This window comes from Rhinoderma darwinii, chromosome 4 (genome assembly GCF_050947455.1).
Source record: "Rhinoderma darwinii isolate aRhiDar2 chromosome 4, aRhiDar2.hap1, whole genome shotgun sequence".
Lineage (NCBI taxonomy): Eukaryota > Metazoa > Chordata > Amphibia > Anura > Rhinodermatidae > Rhinoderma > Rhinoderma darwinii.
In genome coordinates, this window is record NC_134690.1 from 210,737,746 (window position 1) to 210,760,058 (window position 22,313).

Sequence of the window (22,313 nt, forward strand, 5' to 3'; positions counted from 1 at the left end):
AGAACACTGGAGTGATAGTTGCTGGAAATTGCATTAAAAAACAGACGTTTGCAGCTAGAATAGTCATTTAGCACATTAACAATGTATAGAGTGTATTTCTGATTAATTTAATGTTATCTTCATTGAAAAAAACTGTGCTTTTCTTTAAAAAATAAGGAAATTTCTAAGTGACCCTAAACTTTTGAACGGTAGTGTATATCCATACATTTATGTACTTTTTAACATTTCAAAATATTTAAAAATTGTTCTACTGTTTATGATTATTCCTTGCACTGATATGTTTTTTATGTATATTTTTTTAATAAAATGTATAAGATTGTTTTTGTTATGTTCTTATATACATTTGACCTGTGATGATGTCATAGGTCTTTCAGACCCCGGTTTGGCGTTTTTTTCCATGTAAAAACACTGCTGTCAATCACTATTAAAACCAGTCTTTGTTTCCTCACTATACTTGGCCTGATGAAGACGCCGGTGCGGCGTTAAAACGCGTAGTCCAGACTAATAAATGGTTCTGAAATATAATTCTTCGCCGTTTGTTCTTGATGGTAGCAGCGCTGCACCGTGGTTTTCCTTTTTCGTTTTCCTATCTGAGACTCCCCCCTTGACCGCCAATCAAAAGCAAAGCAGACGCTGCTTGTCTCCTGACGTCGTTCTGCTCCCTTAGACAGGAGGCGGGACAAAAATGGTGATGCAGCGTCGCTATGGGAACCTAGCAGCGCGTTCCCACCTAGAGTAAATATCAAGCAGGCTGTCAGATCTAGGATAGGAGCCCATACGCTCTAGAGCCCGAGATGTGTCTATTGATTTCTATTTCAGATTGACTTAACACAGCCACTATAACACGTAATAGATGCATGTTAATATTCATATTGTAACGTCTAGGGCCGCGGTCTGTCGTTCTAACTTACCCCTCGACGACCGCGGCCATGGACGTCCTGCTGCTGTGCTGCGACGTCCCCCTGTGAGGCACCGGCACTCACTTCCAGGTATCGAGCCTGTCTCCCGGAGGGTGCGGGCGCTCGCTCGTGCCCGCTCTTAAAGGGCCAGTGCACGCACATGAAAATCACCATCATCAACTCATGAATTCCTGGACTATAAGAAGGTCACCGCCCTTCTTATCCTTACCTGAGCGTTGTTGTTGTTTCCCAAAGTCTGTCTTGCAAATGGTCTCCTAAGTGTCTTCCAGCTTCCCAGTGTTCCCCGTACCTGTATCCTGTATCCTGTATACCGTGCTATCCAGTACCACCCTGGTCTACTGCCGTGCTGCACTGTTGTCGTGTTTTGCTGCATCTCCATGCCTGTTCTACTACTCCACGCCTGACGTCTACCTGCTGCCTAGTCCCAGCCGAGCCTGCCTTGCTACTGTCTACATTGCCTCAAGTACCCTTTCTGTACTATAGACTCTGTACCATGCCTGTTTGGCCAGCTGCCATCCCGCTACGCAGTACGGCCCAGTGGGTCCACACCCCGCCTCGTGACACATATGAAGAGGTAAACGAGTGCCCCATCTCTCACAGCACACCGTAGATCTAAAATATACTATGTCACAGAGACTAAGGACACTATAAGAGGGAGGGTATATTATGAGGCACATACCCACAGAATTCACAACCTCTAAAGTGAATGAGAATGAGGTACAGAAGTATAATATTGTATAAATTCTACTCGAGGCTTAAATGAAGCAACTAAAGCTTAGGTGTTCGTTCAACCCAGCCAGGTTAACTGATTTAATTTTATATATCCACCGACTTTCAATCTGTAGGATTCTTTTGTTCCAATCACCTCCCCAACAGTGTTGAGGAGGTGATTGAAATACCAATGAACATATTTGATTTGGGATCTCCATTATGCAAGTGTACATGTCTGAACACTGATGTATCTCGTTTATTAATAATGTCATTAAAATAATCCCTCAGTCTTCGTCGAAACTTGCGTTTCGTTTTGCCCACATAATCTAGGGGACAAAAACGTTGGGCCAGATACACCACACCTTTTGTTTTACAATTGATGAAGTCTCTTATTTCAAACTGTTCCCCAGTAGATGAACTCGAAAAGGTATTTGAGGGCAGGATTTGGTCACATGCTACACATGTACCGCATTTAAATGTGCCTTAAGGTCTTCGTGTCAACCAATTGTCCTGGGGGAGAGAAGTGACTGTTAACTGACCATATTTCCTGTTGTTAGGGCATATTTAGGTATGTCCTAACAACTGTCTGTGTACTATCTTTACACAGGCTAATGTACTGGTATATAGATATATGCCAGTATATTAAAGTTAAAAAAATAAAGTGTAAAAGTAATAAAAAAATAATGTTGATTAAAAATACACAAATGCCCTTTTTTTTCTACAATAAACAGTATTAAAATAAGTCCCAATACATAAAATATTATATATATTTGGTAACGTCGTGACCGTAATAACCTGCACAACAAACTTATAGCATCATTAATGATGATCGGTGTATGCTGTAAAAAAAATAAAAATAAAAAATAGCTTTTTTTTCTGCATTTTTGACAAAATAAAAATGTATATAAATTAAAGAGGCTAAGTGACCACATTATAAGTGCCCTATCTCCTACATAATCTGATTGGCGCTGTAATATAGATAACAGTGGTTTTTATTTTGAAAAATTATAATTTTTTAGCAAGTTATGAGCAATTATAGATTTATGCTAATTAGTTTATTAATAGACAAGTAGGCGTTTTTTACCTTTTTACGAAGTGGGCCTTGTAAAGAGGAGTGTATGACGCTGACCAATCAGCGTCACACACTTCTCTCCATTCACGTCTATTTGTACTAAGAACAGCGTGATCCCGCGAGATCACGCTGTGCTGTCACATACACATCCAGCCAGGACGCAATGTCTAATCACACTCTCGACACTTCGGTAAAGTTTCCGTGGGAGTTAACCCCTTCCCGTCATTTGACGTATCCATACGCCAAAATCGGGTAGGGGAAGTATGGAGCGGGCTCATGCAGTGAGCTCGCTCCATACGATGCCGGTGTCGGCTGTATGTTACAGCCGACACTTCAGAGTAACTAGCGGCATTGCGCTCGAGCGCAATCCCTCTAGTTTAACTCATTAAATGCTGCGGTCAGTATTGAAATGAAATTGTCAGAAAGAGGGTGGCGACCCCCTCTAACAGCTCATCGCGCGCCCCGCAACGGAATCGCGGGGGGTGATGGTTGCTATGGCTGCCTGGGGGCTTAATGAATGCCCCCAGGTCTGCCATCTTTGTACACCTATTAAGCCTTGCCTCCGGCAGGGCTTAATAGGTGCCTGTCAGAATCATGATATACTGCAATAAATTAGTATTGCAGTATATCGTGCAAGCGATCTAACGATCGCTGGTTGAAGTCCCCTAGGGGGACTAATAAAAAAAGTAAAAATGAGTTAAATAAAGTTGTTTTTTTGTGTAAAAAAAATAATTAAAAACTAAAAGTTAAAAAAAAAACCCTTTTCCCATTTTCCCCCTAGAGCATAGTAAAAAAATAAATAAATAAACATAATTGGTATCACCGCGTCCATAAAAGTCTGAACTATTACAATATATCATTATTTAACCTGCACGGTGAACGCCGTAAAAAAAAATTGTAAACGCCAGAATGTCTATTTTTTGATCACCTAATCTCCCACAAAAAATGAAATAAAAAGTGATCAAACCGTCGCATGTACACCAAATTGGTATTATTAAAAACTACAGCTTATCTCGCAAAAAATAAGCCCTCATACCACTTAATCGACGGAAAAATAAAAAAGTTATGGCTCTCGGAATTTGGCGACGCAAAATACATTTTCTTTTTTACACTTAGGTTTTTACATGTAAAATAGTAAAATACAGAAAAAACTATATTTATTTGCTATCGCCGTAATCGTACTGACGCACAGAATAAAGTTAACATGTTGTTTTAATTGCACAGTGAATTCCGTAAAAACAGCGCGCAAAAAACCATGGAGGAATCACTGTTTTTTTTCATTTTCTATCCCACAAATAATTTTTCTACCGTTTCTTAGTACATTATACGGCAAAATAAATGGTGCTACGAAAAACTACAAACTCGTCCTGCAAAAATCAAGCCCTCATAGTACTATATCGATGGAAAAATAAAGACGTTATGGCTTCTGGAATGTGGGGAGGAAAAAACTAAAATGAAAATCTGAAAGTTGTTTACGACAGGAAGGAGTTAAACACACAGCACAGCGTGATCACGCTGTGCTGAGGACAAATGGACATGAATGGAGAGAAGTGTATGACGCTGATTGGTCAGCATCATACACTTCTCTTTACAACGCCCACTTGGTAAAAAGGTAAAAAACGCCCAGTTGTCTATTAAGAAATGCATTAGCATAAATCTAAAATGGCTCATAACTTGCTCAAAAATTATCGTTTTCCAAATTAAAAACCACTGTTGTTATCTACAGTAAAACGCCGATCAGATTATGTAGGAGATAGCACACTTATAATCTGGTGACAGAGCCACTTTAAACAATGTAAATGTACCAAAAAAACAAAATCTCATATGACTACGTCTAGAAAAAAATAAAATAAGTTATGAGCGCGGGATGCAAGGAGGAAAAAATAAATAATAGTTCTGTTCTCAAGGCCAAAATTGGAAGTGTCCCTAAGGGGTTAACCCTATTTTGCCATTATATGAGGGAAATACTGGGGTCACTTATTAATGTGAGGCACGTGGTGTGATAAACTTTGAACCTCCATGTGCCTCACATTAATAGTAATTAACCCCATCATGTACCTCACACATTAACCCAATGTTGCCCATTATGGCTGAGGTACATGATGGGGTTAATTTCTATTAATGTGAGGCAGTTGGAGGTTCAAAATTCATCACACCATGTGCCTCACTTCAGAAAATAGGATTTTTTTTGTTTTTTGTATTTGTTATTGTAAGCAAAGTATCATTTTGGTATCGAAAATCGTAATACTACACAAAGTATCGGTATCAAAGTCCAAATTCTGGTATCGGGACAACCCTATCTACAGGTGCCCTATCTACATGGAACTCTATGGGGCCCTATCTACAGGGGACTAAGGGGGGCCCCATCTACAGGGCACTCTACGGGGGGCCCTATCTATGGGGGACTCTACGGGGGGCCCTATTTATAGAAGGCCATATCTACAGGGGTTTTATTTACAGTGGACTCTACGGGGCACTATCTGCAGGGGGCACTGTTTACAGCCTGTAGACAACAGGGGGCGCTATCAACAGGGGCCACTATTTACAGGTGACTCTATGAGGAGCACTTTCTACAGAGGGCTCTATGAGGGGCACTATTTACAGTGGGCTCTATGAGGGCCACTATCTACAGGGGGCACTGTGTGTGTGTGTGTGTGTGTGTGTGTGTGTGTGTGTGTGTGTGTGTGTGCGTGTGTGTGTGTGTGTGTGTGTGTGCTGCATTTCTTTACAGTGTTTGACAATTTTATTCAGGGGCACGGTGTATAATACTATTATATTCAGGGGCATAGAGTGAGGCACCATGAGAATTTTATCTTTGATTATAGGTGCGGAAATTTTGGAAAAGTGATCTTCCCAAAGACATCTGAGCAGCAAACTACAGTAATGGGTCGTGTACAAGAGGTGTCATCATAGAAATCTGGAGCGGATGGAAAATAAAAGAGAAAAATAACAACTCCAATCTGAGAAGACATCACCTGTGAGTCACTAAATGTAAATGTTTATTCTCCCTGTGACTGATCAGTACTGTGGTCACTGTTATGATCTGCAGATAAATTATAGGTATATTGTTCTTTTTTGGGAAACAGCAACTCCCATCATATCCTTACCATTGTTCTCGCTATACTGGGAGCTGTATTTTTATGCCGTAAAAACATACGGCAGGGGTTAAACTGAATTTGAAAATGATCTCTGTAATGAGCTGTATTTGTGCTTGTGCTGTATATATGTACTGAGCTTGCATCTGGTGCTGTATTTATGTACTGCGCTTGGTTCTGGGGCTGTATATACTAGTCCTTCTCAAAGAATTAGAATATCATCAAAAAGTTAATTTATTTTAGTAATTCAATTCAAAAAGTGAAACTCATATAATATATACATTCATTACACACAGAGTGATATATTTCCAGCATTTTTATTTTCTTTTAATTTTGATGATTATGGGTAACAGTTAATGAAAACCCAAAATTTCGTCTCTCAGAAAATTTGAATATTGGGTAAAAGTTCAACATTGTAGACTCATGGTGTCACACTCTAATCAGCTAATCAATACAAAACACCTGCAAAGGTTTCCTAAGCCTTTAAATGGTCCAACAGTCTGGTTCAGTAGGCTACACAATCATAGGGAAGACTGCTGACTTGACAGTTGTCCAGAACTCATTGACACCTTACCTTCCACAAGGCGGGTAAGCCACAAAAGGGACATTGCTAAAGAAGCTGGCTGTTCACAGAGTGCTGTATCCAAGCATATTAATGGAAAGTTCAGAGGAAGGGTGGTAGAAAAATGTGCATAAGCAACAGGGATAACCGCATCCTTGAAAGGATTGTCAAGAAAAGGCCATTTAAGAATCTGGGGGAAATTCACAAGGAGTGGACTGCGGCTGGAGTCAGTGCTTCAAGAGCCGCCACACACGGACTTATCCAGGACATGGGCTACAACTGTCGCATTCCTTTAGACAATGTCAGAAGCGTCTTACCTGGGCTAAGGAGTAAAAGGACTGGTCTGTTGCTCAGTGGTCTAAAGTCCTGTTTTCAGATGAAAGTAAATTTTGCAGTTCATTTGGAAATCAAGGTCCCAGAGCCTGGAGGAAGAGTGGAGTGGCACTCAATTCAAGTTGCGTGCGGTCCAGTGTGAAGTTTCCACAGTGAGTGATGGTTTGGGGAGCCATGTCATCTGCTGGTGTTGGTCCACTGTGTTATATCAAGTCCAGAGTCAACACAACCGTCTATCTGGAAATCTTAGAGCACTTCATGCTTCCCTCTGCTGACAAGCTTTATGGAGATGCTGACTTCATTTTCCAGCAGGACTTGGCACCTGCCCATACTGCCAAAAGTTTAATAACCACAGTATCACTGTGCATGATTGGCCGGCAAACTCGCCTGACCTAAACCCCATAATCTGTGGAGTATTGTCAAGAGGAAGATGAGAGACACCAGACCCAATAATGCAGACAAGCTGAAGGCCGCTATCAAAGCAACCTTGGCTTCCATAATACATCAGCAGTGCCACAGGCAGATCGCCTCCATGCCACGCCGCATTGATGCAGTAATACATGCAAAAGGAGCCCCGACCAAGTATTGAGTGTATATCCTGTACATAATTTTCAGTAGGCCAACATTTCGGTATTAAAAATCATTTTTAAAATTGGGCTTATATAATATTCAAATTTTCTGAGAGACTAAATTTTGGGTTTTCATTAACTGTTAGCTATAATCATCAACATTAAAATAAAAATATGCTGGAAATAGATCACTCTGTGCGTAATGAATGTATATAATATATGAGTTTCACTTTTTGAATTGAATTACTGAAATAAATTAACTTTTTGATGATATTCTAATTCTACTAATTCTACTAGTATGTACTGAGCTTGTTCTGGTGCTGTATTTATGTGCTGAGCTTTGTTCTGGTGCTGTATATATGTACTGAGCTTGATTCTGGAGTTATATACATCATAACAACCAAGCTCCATACATATATACAGCACCAAAGAGAAGCTCAGTACATATATTAAACTCCAGAACCAAGCTCAGCATATAAATACAGCACCAGAACAAAGCTCATATATACAGCACCGCGACAAAGCATAGTACATATATACAGCATCAGAACCAAGCTCAGTGCATATATACAGCACCACAACAAAGCTTAGTAAATATATATACAACATCAGAACCAAGCTCAGTACATGAAAACAATACCAAAACCAAGCTCAGTAAATATATACATCATAACAACCAAGCTCAAAACATATATACATGTACTGAGCTTGGTTTTGGTGCAGTATTTACAACTAAGCTTGGTTCTGGTGCTGTATTTATATACTGAGCTTTGTTCTGGTGTTGTATTTATGTACTGAGCTTTGTTCTGGTGCTGTATTTATGTACTGAGCTTGGTTCTGGCACTGTATTTATGTACTGAGCTTTGTTCTGGTGCTGTATATATGTGCTGAGCTTTGTTCTGGTGCTGAATATATGTACTGATTTTGGTTATGGCACCGTATCTGTGCATTAACAAGGAGATTTGTCGCGGCTTACTGCGCACGCCACCCTTCTCACATAGCACAGTGTAACTAAATGGGCTGAGCATGCTTACGATATTGAATGTGCGAATATAGGTCTATACGTAATGGGTGAGTTTAATATGAGTGTGGGTAGGTAGGTAGGTATGTACACTTATATAGATATATACATAGTGTGGAAATCCAGTTAAACATGCTGGACAGGGAATTTCTTTATTGAGAGTCTACTTTAACCCCTTCCTGCTTTGGCCACTTTTGACCTTCCTGACCGAGCCTCATTTTTCAAATCTGACATGTTTCACTTTATGTGGTAATAACTTCAGAATGCTTTTACCTATCCAAGCGATTCTGAGATTGTTTTTTAGTGACACATTGAACTTTATATATTTGTTCAAATTTGCTCAGTACATTTAGTATTTAATTGTGAAAAACACCAACATTTTGTGAAAAAATTAGCATTTTTCTAAATTTTAATGTATCTGCTTGTAAGTTAGGCAGTTATACCACACAAAATTGTTGCTAATTAACTTCCCCATATGTCTACTTTAGATTGGGATCGTTTTTTGCACATCACTTTGTTTTTCTAGGATGTTACAAGACTCAGAACTTTAGAAGCAATTTCTCAAATTTTCAAGAAAGTTTCAAAAGACTATTTTTTTCAGGGACCAGTTCAGTTGTGAAGTGGCTTTTAGGGCTTTATATATTAGAAACCCCAAATAAGTCACCCCATTTTAAAAACGTCACCCCTCATAGTATTCAAAACAGCATTTAGAAAGTTTCTTAACCTTTTAGACATTTCACGGGAATTAAAGTAGAGGTAAAATTTACAAATTTCATTTTTTTTTGTTGCAGAAATTCATTTTTAATCAAATTTTTTTTGTAACACAAAGTTTTACCAGAGAAACACAACTCAATATTTATTGCCCAGGTTGTGCAGTTTTAGGAAATATCCCACATGTGGCCCTAGTATGCTTATGGACTGAAGCACAGGCCTCAGAAGAAAAGGAGTACCTAGTGGATTTTGGGCCTCCTTTTTATTAGAATACATTTTAGGCACCATGTCAGGTTTGAAGGGCTTTTGCAGTGCCAAAACAGTGGAAATCCCCCAAAGGTAACCCCATTTGTGAAACTATGTCCCTCAAGGAAATTATGTAGGTGTATAGTGAGCATTTTTACCATACAGGTTTATTGCAGAAATTATTGGAAGTAGGCCGTGAAAAAAAAAACAACTACATTATTTCAAAGAAAATATAGGTTTAGCTAATTTTTTCTCGTGAAAATGAAAATCTACATTCTTTCAAAGAAAATGTAGGTTTAGCTAATTGTTTGGACACACGGCAGGGCTTAGAATGGAAAGCGTGCCATTTGGCTTTTGGACCTCAAAAGGAATGGTTTGCGGAGGCCATGTCGCATTTGCAAAGCCCCTGAGGGGACAAAACAGTTCTGTTTTGGAAACTACACCCCTTGAGGAAATTATCTAGGGGTATGGTGAGCATTTTGACCCCACAGGTCTTTTGCAGAAATTATTGGAAGTAGGTGGTGAAATTTTTTTTTTAGATTATTTCAAAGAAAATGTAGGTTTAGCTAATTTTTTCTCATTTCCACAAGGACAAAAGGAGAAAAAGCACTGCAACATTTGTAAAGCAATTTCTCCCGAGTAAAACAATACCCCACACGTGGTCATAAATGGCTGTTTGGACACACAGCAGGGCTTAGAAGGGAGAAGCTTTAGCTCAAAATTTAGGAAATAAATAAAGGAAAAAAAGAACCCCAACATTTGTAAAGCAACTTCTCTGGAGTACAGAAATAACCCATATGTGGTCGTAAACTGCTGTTTGGGCATGCGGTAAGGTTTAGAAGAGAGGGAGCGCCATTTGGCTTTTGGTGCACAGATTTTGATGGATTGGTTTCTTGACACCATGTTGCTTTTGGAAAGCCCCTAAGGTACCAGTGCAGTGGAAACTACCCAAAAGTGACTCCATTTGGGATACTACTCCACTTGAGAAATTAATCTAGGCGTGTACGAGCATTTTGACCCCCACAGGCGTTTCATAGATTTTATTTGAACTGGGCAGTGAAAATAAAAACATTTTTTTTTTTCAATGAGACGTAGCTTTAGCTCAAAATGTTTCCTTTTCTCAAAAACAAAAGGAGAAAAATCACCCCAACATTTGTAAAGCAATTTCTCTCGAGTACGGAAATACCCCATATGTGGTCATAAACTGCTTTTTGGGCACACGGCAGGGCTCAGAAGGGAAGGAGTGCCATTTCGCTTTTGGAGTGCAGATTTTGCTGGATTGGTTTCTGGTCGGTATGTAGCATTTGCAAAGCCCCTGTGGGACCACAACAGTGGAAACCCCTCAGAAGTGACCCTATTTTGGAAACTACACCCCTCAAGGTATTCACCTAGTGGTGTAGTGAGCATGTTAACCCCGCAGGTTTTTAGCAGAAATTAGTGTGCACTCGATGTTGCAGAGTGAAAATGGGATTTTTTTCCATAGATATGCTAAAATGTGGTGCCCACCATAACAAGACAGCTCTCTAATTATTATGCTGTGTTTCCCGGTTTTAGAATCACCCTACATGGGGCACTAATCTTTTGCCTGGATATTCCACAGGGCTCAGGAGTGAAAGAGCACCATGTGAAATTGAGGCCTAATTTAGCGACTTACAAAGTATTGGTTCACAATTGCAGAGGCTCTGATGTGAAATAATAAAAAAAAATCCTGAGAAGTGACCCCCATTTTGGAAACTACACCCCTCCAGACATTTATTAAGGGGTGTAGTAGGCATTTTCACCCCATAGTTCTTTTCCATAAATGATTGCGCTGCGGATGGTGCAAAGTAAAAATTAACATTTTTCCCCAGATATGCCATCTCAGTGGCAAATATGTCATGTCCAGCTTATGCCACTGGAGACACACACCACAAAAATTGTTAAAAGGGTTCTCCCTGGTTTGGCGATGCCATATATGTGGAAGTAAACGGCTGTTTGGGCATGCTGTAGGGTTCAGAGGGGAGGGAGAGCCATTTGGCTTTTGGAGTGTGGATTTTGCTTGGTATTAGTTTTAGGAGTTTTACTGGTGTTTCCGTTTATAATGTGGGGGTACATGTAAGCCGGGCAGAGTATATCAGGGGCATAGTCAGGTGGCATAAAAATGAGGTAAAATAATCCATAGATGTTTGTTTCGCTGTGAAGCAATCCTTTATGCACAGGCCAGTGTTGCAGTAATAAACTATGTCCCTTCTTATCCCCTTTATGATACACACTCTGCACCTTTGCAGTTTGGGGAATCTTGCTGGGAAGTGTTGTCCTGGTATAATATGGGCACCCTCGCTTCCAGCAGATATGTTGGTTCCCTAATTATAGGGCCTCGTTAAATCGCCTCCTGAAACAGAAAAAATGTTCCCCTCGGGCCTGCACAACCGCATATTTTTATTTCCTGAATTATTGGAGCCTTAACTAATTTAGTTTTTTCATAGACCTAGTGGTATGAGGGCTGGTTTTTTTTGCGGGATGAGCTGTAGTTATTATTGGTACCATTTTGAGGTACATTCGACTTTTTGATCACTTTTTATCCTATTTTTTTAGAGGTAAGGTGTCCAAAAAACAGCAATTCTGGCATAGTTTTTGTAGGGTTTTTCTATACAGCGTTCACCATGCGTTATAAATTATATGTTAACTTTATTCTGCGGGTCAGTATGATTTCGGCGATACCTAATTTATAGCACTTTTTTATATTTTACAACTTTTTGCACAATAAAATTACTTTAGTAAAAAATTTTTTTTCTGTTGCCATGTGGTGAGAACCATAACTTTTTAATTTTTTAGTCAACAGAGCTGTATGAGGGCTTGTTTTTTGCGAGACGAGCTATAGTTTTTATAGGTACCATTTTTGGATACATGCGACTTTTTAATCACTTTTTATTTCCATTTTTGTAGGGCAATGTGACCAAAAACTGAAATTCTGGCATTGTTTTTTACGGGGTTTTTTTTACGCTGTTCGCCGCGTGGAATAAATAACATAATATTTTTATAGTTTAGGTCGTTACAGTCGTGGCAATACCAAATATGTATGGTTTGGAAATCAGGACATTGAATTCCTTGATGTATATGTAACCATAGAAGGGAGTGTGGTTCAGACAAGAGGATACCGAAAATGTGCGTCTACTAATACACTTTTACGGTATGATAGTTATCACCCGAGACATGTAACCCAATCCTTACCATATGCTAAATTTTTGATTTTAAGAAGAATTAATAGCAGTGATACAACATTTTATGAATAGGCAGATGAGATGAGAAAAAGATTGGAATTAAGGGGATACTCGTCAGAATTGGTAAGGGAAGCATTGAATAAGGCAAGCAATAATAAACAGATATCTCTATTACAACACAATAAAAAGAGGAAAAAATCTAATGTAAAAGAGGACAAATGGTTCATTTTATCCTTTGGTCATAATCCTATGAGCGATGCGATCCGTACAAGTATTAGAAAAAATTGGCATCGAGTTGAAAATAGCCCATTATTAATGGAGGTCGCCGTTAGAAAACCAATAATATATTTTAGTAGATGTAGAAATTTAAAAGACATATTGGTCAAGGGCCGTTTTTCCCAAGGAGAAAAGGGAAATGAGATCTGGTTATCAGCTATAGGACCGAAAGGGAATCATAAATGTGGACAATGCAATTATTGCAATTCCATGATACGTACCAGGAACCTTAACTTAGGGGGATGTGCGTTTGAAATAAATGAGCTGATAACCTGTAAAACTCAGTATGTGGTATATGCAGTAATCTGTAAACGTGGTAGATTTTATATAGGGAAAACGATACGATCAATTTATATAACATTCCGTGAACGCATAAGATCATTAATTACAGGTGAGGGATGTCCTAGGTTGATACAACACATGCAGGAAAAATATGAAAGTAATGCACGATGTATGCGGTTTGTGGGCATAGTTCACATTAAGCCGTTATTGTCTGGAGGAGATAGACATAGAACTCTTTTGCAAAAAGGGGCGGAGATAATCTCACAGACAGAGCCACTAGGACCTCTCGATCTCAATGACCGAAACAACCTGAGTGCCTTTATAACATAAACCTTGTTATTTTAAAATAATTTAACGAATAAATAAACATATCGTTGTTTTAGCTTGATATAATTATGGTGTATCACCCAATATTATATATTGTGTATTTTCCTCTTTTTTATTATTTTTGTTACGTAATAATCTATACTGATTTGCGAATAAAAAGGGCAGGAAAAGGAAGTGACGCCGGGGCCTTGAAAAAGCGTGTACGCATGCGAAATGGCCGTAGGCTAATCCCACATCCTGACCAAGATCCTGAATAAAGAAATTTGTTGCAAATCCGGTGAGTGCCTCGATACTTTCTATCTGTTGGTATTGTAAACATACCTTTTGTCTCGGTAATGCAGGTTGAATGACAAAGAAACTGACGTTTATCTCCCGCAGCGGTGGTCAAAAGTGGCAATCTCAGCTCTGGGTGATGGCTCTAGTGGCCAATCAGGACACCGCTAGAGCTGTCAGTCAGAGCAGATGGGCGGGGCTGGCAGCGTGCAGTGCAGGAGCCATTGCACATCAAGTGCCGGCCTTAGTTGCACTTGCGATCGCGGTGCCGGGTGAATTAAACATTGTTTCCTCGGTCATAAAACTTGCATGACCGAGACAAAAGGTGTTTTACAATGGTGCCCATGTAGCTCTGTCTGCAGTTTCCCTTTAACCCCTTCCCGCTCCTGGACGTACTATTAGGTCATGGTAGCTGTATCGTTCGCGCTCCATGACCTAATAGTACATCACAGGAGTAACGCCCATTTCAGCCGTCCTCCCGACACATACAGGAGCTGTGACAGCTGCTGTCTCGTACATCAGCTGCCGCAGCTCCTGCAGCGGGGACCGATCGCTGTGTCCCCACTGATTAACCCCTTAAAAGCCGCGTTCAATAGGGATCGCGGCTTTTTAGGGGTTAAGCTACAATCGCCGGCCTGCTACACAATAGCGGCCGGCGATTGTAACTATGGCAACCGGACACCAAACAATGGTGTCCGGCTATGCCACCGACGGAAGCCTAGGGGATCCTGACAAAGTCAGGACCCACTATGCTTGCTGTCAGTGAGTAGCTGACAGCTCTAATACACTGCACTACGCATGTAGTGCAGTGTATTAGAATTGCGATCAGGACCTCCTGCCCTCAAGTCCCCTAGTGGGACAAAGTAATAAAGTTAAAAAAAAGTAAAAAAAAGATTTGTAAAAATAAGAAAATAAAAGTTTTAAAGGTAATAAAAGTAAAAATCCCACTTTTTCCCTTATCAGTCTTTTATTATTAATAAAAATAGATAAACAAATAAACTATACATAATTGGTATCGCCGCATCCGTAACAGCCTGAACTACAAAATGATTTCATTATTTATCCCGCGCGGTGAACGCCGTAAAAGAAAATAATAATAAACCGTACCAAAATCACAATTGTTTGGTCACTTCACCTCCGAAAAATGGAATAAAAAGAGATCAAAAAGTCGCATGTACCTAAAAATGGTACTGATCGAAACTACAGTTCGTTACGCAAAAAATAAGTCCTCGCACGGCTTTGTTGATGGAAAAAGAAAAAAGTTCTGGCTCTTAGAATAAGGTAACACAAAAAGTAAATGATTTTTTACATAACGTATTTTATTGTGCAAACGCCATAAGACATAAAAAAACTATAAACATCTGGTATCGCCTTAATCGTATCGCCCCGCAGAATAAAGTCAATGTGTCATTTATAGTGCATGGTGAACGCTGTAAAAAAAATAGAATAAAAAAACAATAGTAGAATTGCTGTTTTTTAGTCACCACACCACCTAAAAATAGAATAAAAACTGATCAAAAAGTCGCATGCACCCCAAGAAAACTACAATGAATTCCTCAAGGGGTCTAGTTTCCAAAATGTGGACACTTTTTGGGGTTTCCACTGTTTTGGCACCACAAGACCTCTTCAAACCGGGCATGGTGCCTAATAAAAAAGAGGGCTCAAAATCCATGAGGTGCTCTTTTGCTTCGGAGGCCGGTGCTTCAGTCCATTAGCGCACTAGGGCCACATGTGGGATATTTCTCAAAACTGCAGAATCTGGGCAATAAGTATTAAGTTGCGTTTCTCTGGTAAAACCTTTTGTGTTATAGAAAAAAATGGTATTAAAAGGATTTTCTGACAAAAATAAATATGTAAATTTCACCTCTACTTTGCTCTAAATTTCTGTGAAACACCTACAGGGTTCATAAACTTTCTAAATGCTGTTGTGAATACTTTGAGGGGTCTAGTTTCTAAAATGGGGTGTTTCATAGGGGTGTCTAATATATAGGACCCTCAAAGCAACTTCACAACTGAACTGGAACCTAAGAAAAATAAAAATGAGGCAATACTTCGCTTCTCCTAATGAGAATTGCCTACTCCAAGATAACCCCAGTTTTGACCGTTTGTATAAACGGAGACCCCTATTAGACCGTTTCAGTGCCCGGTTTTCCCAAGCATACACCACCGAGATGTGTATTTCTATTGATTAGTCCTTGGTACATTTTAAAGGGAGGCTTCAATTCCGCCAGTACCTGCCAGGTAAGAGGGCAAGGTATGATGTGAAGATCTATAAGCTGTGTGAGAGTGCATCAGGGTATACCTACAAATTTAGGATATATGAAGGGAAGGACACTAGTATTCAGCCCCCAGAATGCTCCCCCCCCTTACTGGGAGTTAATGCAAAAATTGTGTGGGATTTGGTGCACCCACTGCTGGACCAGGGTTACCACCTCTACCTGGATAATTTTTATACCAGCGTCCCACTCTTCAACTGCCACGCTTCCAGAAGTCCTGCGGCATGCGGCACTGCTAGACGAAATCTGAGAGGCCTCCCTAAGACTCTGCTTGGGCAAACACTCAGAAGGGGTGAGAGTAGGGCACATTCTAGCAGCCACATATTGTGTGTCAAGTACAAGGACAAGAGAGATGCCACACCAGTACCCATGTACCAGGACAAGGTACCAGTACAGAGACCCCCAAACCAGACTGCATCCTGGACTACAATAGGTACATGGGAGGGGTGGATTTGTCAGATCAAGTCCTGAAGCCCTACAGCGCCATGCGGTGTGGTATAAGAAGCTGGCCGGGCACATCATACAGATGGCATTGTACAATGCGTACGTGCTACGTCGATGTACAGGCCAGACAGGAACTTTCCTGGAATTTCAAGAGGCGGTTATCAAGAAACAAATTTTTAGGGACCAAGAAGGGGGGGCACCCAGGACTTCTGGAAGCGGGGCCACACGCATCGTACCAGGGCAACACTTTCCAGGAGAAGTTCCCCAAACTGGCAAGAAAGGAAAAAGTCAAAAGAGGCACATAGTCTGTAATAAGAGGGGGATAAGGAAGGACACAATATATCAATGTTGTAATGATGGGGGTAGGGAAACAGACAAGTGAGCCCTAATCTACCCGCCACTCTGTCCCTGCCTACTTGCAACGACCCGCCCTAGGCGACGGGGTACAACTGGGCGGCGGTCCCTACGCTCAGTAAGTGTACGAGACAAACAGACAAGGGTACACAAAGCTAATTGAAATGGGGCAGTTGCCCACGGCAACAGCGAGAGCAACAAGAGTGGTGAACGAGCCGAGTCAAACCAGGAGAGTACGAGGTACCAAACGCAGAGCAGGAGAGTAGTCAGTAAGCCAGGGTCAGTATGGAGCAGGGTCAAATAGTTAGAAGCTGAGCAGGGCCAGGAAACCACACGAGAAGAATCACAAGCAAAGGAGGGACAGGAAAGGCCGGTATAAATAGACAGAGGGCGGGAGCTAGCTCCGTCTGGCCAGGCTGCGATAGGCTCTCCCACTCCTAAGCCTGCCATCCTGAGTGGTGGAAGATGGAGTCTCAGAGACATAGACTCAGGTGCAGACTGATTACCTATGGGCGTATACACAGAAGTTGTGCCTGGCAGATCCTTTACAAATGTGACACGTTTCCCGAAAAACAAAGGCTCCGTATGAAAGAGTGCTTCAAAATGTATCATACATCCCTTGATTTTTAATCTACATCAGTTTTACTTACCCTCATGCCCTCCGCACAGCTTATCCCCATCATCTTTCCCTTCTGAGCCCTGCTGTGTGCCCAGGCAGCTGATAACAGCCACATTGAGGGTATTGCCATACACGTGGGAACACACATTACAGTTTATAGGGTATATGTCTCCGGTCAAAATGCTCACTACACCTCTAGATGAATGCCTTAAGGGGTGTAGTTTTTAAAATGGGGTCACTTCTTGGGGGTTTCAACTGTACTGGTACCTCAGGGGCTTCTGCATACATGACTTCGCACCAGAAAATCCCCAGTAGGCCAAATGGTGGTCCTTTCCTTCTGAGCCCTCCCATGGGCCCAAACGTCAGTTTATCACCACAAATTGGGCAACAAAATGGGGTATTTTATTTCTTGTGAAAATAAGAAATTTTCAGCCAAAACTACATATTATTGGAAAAAATAATTTTGTTTGAATTCCCAGTCCAATTCATATAAGTTATGTGAAAAAAACTATTGGGTCAAAATGGTCACAACACCAATAAATGAATTCCTTGAGGGGTGTAGTTTCCAAAATGGGGTAACTTCTGGTGGGTTTCCATTGCTTTGATACCTCTGGGGCTCTGCAAATGCAACATGGCACCCGAAAACCAATCCAGAAAACTCTGGACTCCAAAGAACAAATAGCGCTCCTTTCCTTCTGAGCCCTCCTATGGGCCCAAACGGCAGTTTATCACTACAAATGGGGTATTGCTGCACTCAGGACAAATTGGGCAACAAAATGGAGTGTTTTATTTCTTGTGAAAATAAGAAATTTTTAGCTAAAACTACATATTATTGGAAAATATATATATTTTTTAAATTCCCAGCCCAATTCAAATAAGTTCTGTGAAGAAACTATGGGGGCTAAATTGTCACATTACCCACCAATTAATTCCTTGAGGGGTGTAGTTTCCAAAATGGGGTCACTTCTGGTGGGTTTCCATTGTTTCAATACCTCTGGGGCTCTGCAAATGTGACATGGCACCCGAAAACCAATCCAGCAAAATCTGCACTCCAAAGAACACACAGCACTCCTTCCCTTCTGAGGCAACCCATGGGCCCAAACGGCAGTTTATCGCCACAAATGGGGTATTGCTGCACTCAGGACAAATTGGGCAACAAAATGGGGTATTTTGTTCCCTGTGAAAATAAGAAATTTTTATCAAAAATGACATCTTATTGTAAAAAATGTCATTTTTTTCATTTCACAGCCCAATTCAAATACGTGCCGTGTAAAAACTGTGGGGTCAAAATGGTAACAACAACCATAAATTAATTCCTTGAGGGGTGTAGTTTCCGAAATGGGGATTCCTACTGTTTTGGCACCTCAACACCTCTTCAAACCTAGCATGCTGCCTAAAATATATTCTAATAAAAAAGAGGCCTCAAAATGTACTAGGTGCTTCTTTGATTCTGAGGCTTGTGCTTTAGTCCACGAGCACACTAGAGCCACATGTGGAACATTTATAAAAACTGCAGAATCTGGGCAATACATATTAGTAGTATTTCTCTGGTAAAACCTTCTGTGTTACAGAAAAAAATTGAATACAATTGAAATTCAGCAAGAAAAGTTAATTTTGCAAATTTCACCTCTACTTTTCTTTAATTTCTGTGAAATGCCTGAAGGGTTAAATAAACTTTCTAAATGCTGTTTTGAATACTTTGAGGGGTCTAGTTTTCAAAATGGGGTGTTTTATGGGGGTTTCTAATACATAGGCCCCTCAAATCCACTTCGGAATTGAACAGGTACCTTAAAAAAAAGGCTTTTGACATTTTCTTAAAAATATGAGAAATTGTTGTTTATGTTCTAAGCCTTGTAACGTCCAAGAAAAATAAAAGAATGTTCAAAAAACGATGCCAATCTAAAGTAGACATATGGAAAATGTGAACTAGCAACTATTTTGGGTGGTATAACCGTCTGTTTTACAAGCAGATTCATTTAAATTCTGAAAAATGCAATTTTTTATACATTTTCTCTAAATTTTGCCATTTTTCACCAATAAACACTGAATATATCGTCCAAATTTTACCACTATCATAAAGCCCAATGTGTCATGAGAAAACATTCTCAGAATCGCTTGGATAGGTTTAAGCATTCCGACGTTATTACCACATAAAGTGAAATATGTCAGATTTGAAAAATGGGCTCTGAGCCTTAAGGCCAAAACAAGGCTGCGTCCTTAAGGGGTTAAGAATAAATAAAATAGTCTCCTGTGCTTGCACTTTCCTGTCTCCTGTGCTTGTACTTTCCTGTCTCCTGCGCTTGTACTTTCCTGTCTCCTGCGCTTGTACTTTCCTGTCTCCTGCACTTGTACTTTCCTGTTTCCTGCGCTTGTACTTTCCTGTCTCCTATGCTTGTACTTTCCTGTCTCCTATGCTTGCACTTTCCTGTCTCCAATGCTTGCACTTTCCAGTCTCCTATGCTTGCACTTTCCAGTCTGCTATGCTTGCACTTTCCAGTCTCCTATGCTTGCACTTTCCAGTCCGCTATGCTTGCACTTTCCAGTCTGCTATGCTTGCACTTTCCTGTCTGCTATGCTTGCACTTTCCTGGCTCCTATGCTTGTACTTTACTGTCTGCTATGCTTGCACTTTCCTGTCTGCTATGCTTGCACTTTCCTGTCTGCTATGCTTGCACTTTCCTGGCTCCTATGCTTGTACTTTCCTGGCTCCTATGCTTGTACTTTCCTGTCTGCTATGCTTGCACTTTCCTGGCTCCTATGCTTGCACTTTCCTGGCTCCTATGCTTGCACTTTCCTGGCTCCTATGCCTGCACTTTCCTGTCTCCTATGCTTGCACTTTCCTGGCTCCTATGCTTGCACTTTCCAGTCACCTATGCTTGCACTTTCCAGTCTGCTATGCTTGCACTTTCCTGTCTGCTATGCTTGCACTTTCCTGTCTGCTATGCTTGCACTTTCCTGGCTCCTATGCTTGCACTTTCCTGGCTCCTATGCTTGCACTTTCCTGGCTCCTATGCCTGCACTTTCCTGTCTCCTATGCTTGCACTTTCCAGTCACCTATGCTTGCACTTTCCAGTCTGCTATGCTTGCACTTTCCAGTCTGCTATGCTTGCACTTTCCTGTCTGCTATGCTTGCACTTTCCTGTCTGCTAAGCTTGCACTTTCCTGGCTCCTATGCTTGCACTTTCCAGTCTCCTATGCTTGCACTTTCCTGTCTGCTATGCTTGCACTTTCCTGTCTGCTATGCTTGCACTTTCCTGTCTGCTATGCTTGCACTTTCCTGGCTCCTATGCTTGTACTTTCCTGTCTGCTATGCTTGCACTTTCCTGTCTGCTATGCTTGCACTTTCCTGGCTCCTATGCTTGCACTTTCCTGGCTCCTATGCTTGCACTTTCCTGTCTCCTATGCTTGCACTTTCCTGTCTCCTATGCTTGCACTTTCCTGGCTCCTATGCCTGCACTTTCCTGTCTCCTATGCTTGCACTTTCCTGGCTCCTATGCTTGTACTTTCCTGGCTCCTATGCTTGCACTTTCCTGGCTCCTATGCTTGCACTTTCCTGGCTCCTATGCTTGCACTTTCCTGGCTCTTATGCCTGCACTTTCATGTCTCCTATGCTTGCACTTTCCAGTCTCTTATGCTTGCACTTTGTTTCATACATCACTTTCACTAATTTCATTACGAATTTGTAATCTGTCCTTAAAGAGGTAACTCGAGAGGAAACCATGTACAATATCATATAAATCCCGTCCTATAATATTTTTATCATGTAAATGTTAGATTATGTTTTAAATATCTCTCTTGCAGCCTTTTTCTCTTAGGGCCCATTCACATGCGCGTGAATAACATCCGTTGATTTCAATGGGGCCGTTCTCACATGCAGGAGATTTCACGCAGCGAGAGTCTGCTGCGTGAAACTCACTGCATGTACTATATTGGTGCGTTTTCAAGCACCTACACACCTATCGAAGTCAATGGGTGCGTGAAAACCACGCACCGCACACATGATTTCCACATCAATTCGTTTAAAAAAAAAAAAAAAGATGTGCTTTGTGAGTGCGTGAATCTGATATACGCACGTATCAATATAGCCTTAATTTTGTATAATGCTGCTTTCAATGAATGGATGGATGGATAGGGTCTTTACAATGGTGACCAATGTTCCTCAGCTTTCCTTTTATTTTCTTGTTATGAAAAGTATTTTTGCAGATTTCTATTACTAATGATCATTGTAGTAGTTGCAATAAAAACAAAGCAAAACAACGAGCTAATATGTGCGAATATATATACACTACAATACGTCCTCAAAAAAGAAAGATTCCAGTCAATTACATCCTTATTGTGAGTTTATTAGCTAGAAATTCCTTCACACAGGTCATTGCATTTCAGTACAAACAGTCCATTGCTTAAAGCAGAATTAGCTAATGTACTATAAAAGTAAAACATGACACAGATAATTAAAACATAAGAAACCTACAGAATAACAATTGTTACCTTAATTCAGGGTCACGCTAATATATATTTTAGCTGTTACATGATCTTTCAGCTTGCTCACTGTTGTCCTCCCAGTACATAAAAGTATTCAGTTACTTACCTTTTCCCTTAGCTTCATTTCTTTCCGCTCTTGCACTGTGGTCAGGTAATTCACCGCTGCATATTCCAGCACCGATAGAAAGACAAAGACAAAACTGACCCACAAGTAAATGTCCACAGCTTTGATGTATGACACTCGAGGCATCGAGGCATTTACTCCGGTTATGATGGTGGACATGGTCAGCACTGTGGTTATTCCTGGGTAAAACCAAACAGAGTAACATTTCTTAATTTACATATGAATGACCAACATGACAATAACAGGTTGAACTTGGTGACCATGGATCTTTTTTCAACCTTACTAACCACAAACATTCATCCATCGCAGTTTATTTGTCCATAACGCCTTTTTAGAATTTTATTTTACAAAGTGTCAGAGTGAACTTGTCTTTGGTAACTCAAATGTGTACATTTCCACTATAACTTACTGCATTTG

The 22,313-nt window shown here is 40.6% G+C and overlaps 1 protein-coding gene across 2 annotated transcripts in view; it reads right to left on the bottom strand.

Annotated features, from left to right (window-relative positions):
* LOC142761006 (gamma-aminobutyric acid receptor subunit rho-2) overlaps nt 1-22,313 on the bottom strand; it is a 141,545-nt gene that overhangs the window by 18,152 nt on the left and 101,080 nt on the right. For both annotated transcript variants that reach the window (XM_075864182.1, XM_075864181.1), the window contains one exon: nt 21,879-22,075. In XM_075864182.1, coding sequence (XP_075720297.1) covers nt 21,879-22,075 — 197 coding nt within the window. The remainder of the gene's footprint in view (nt 1-21,878; nt 22,076-22,313) is intronic.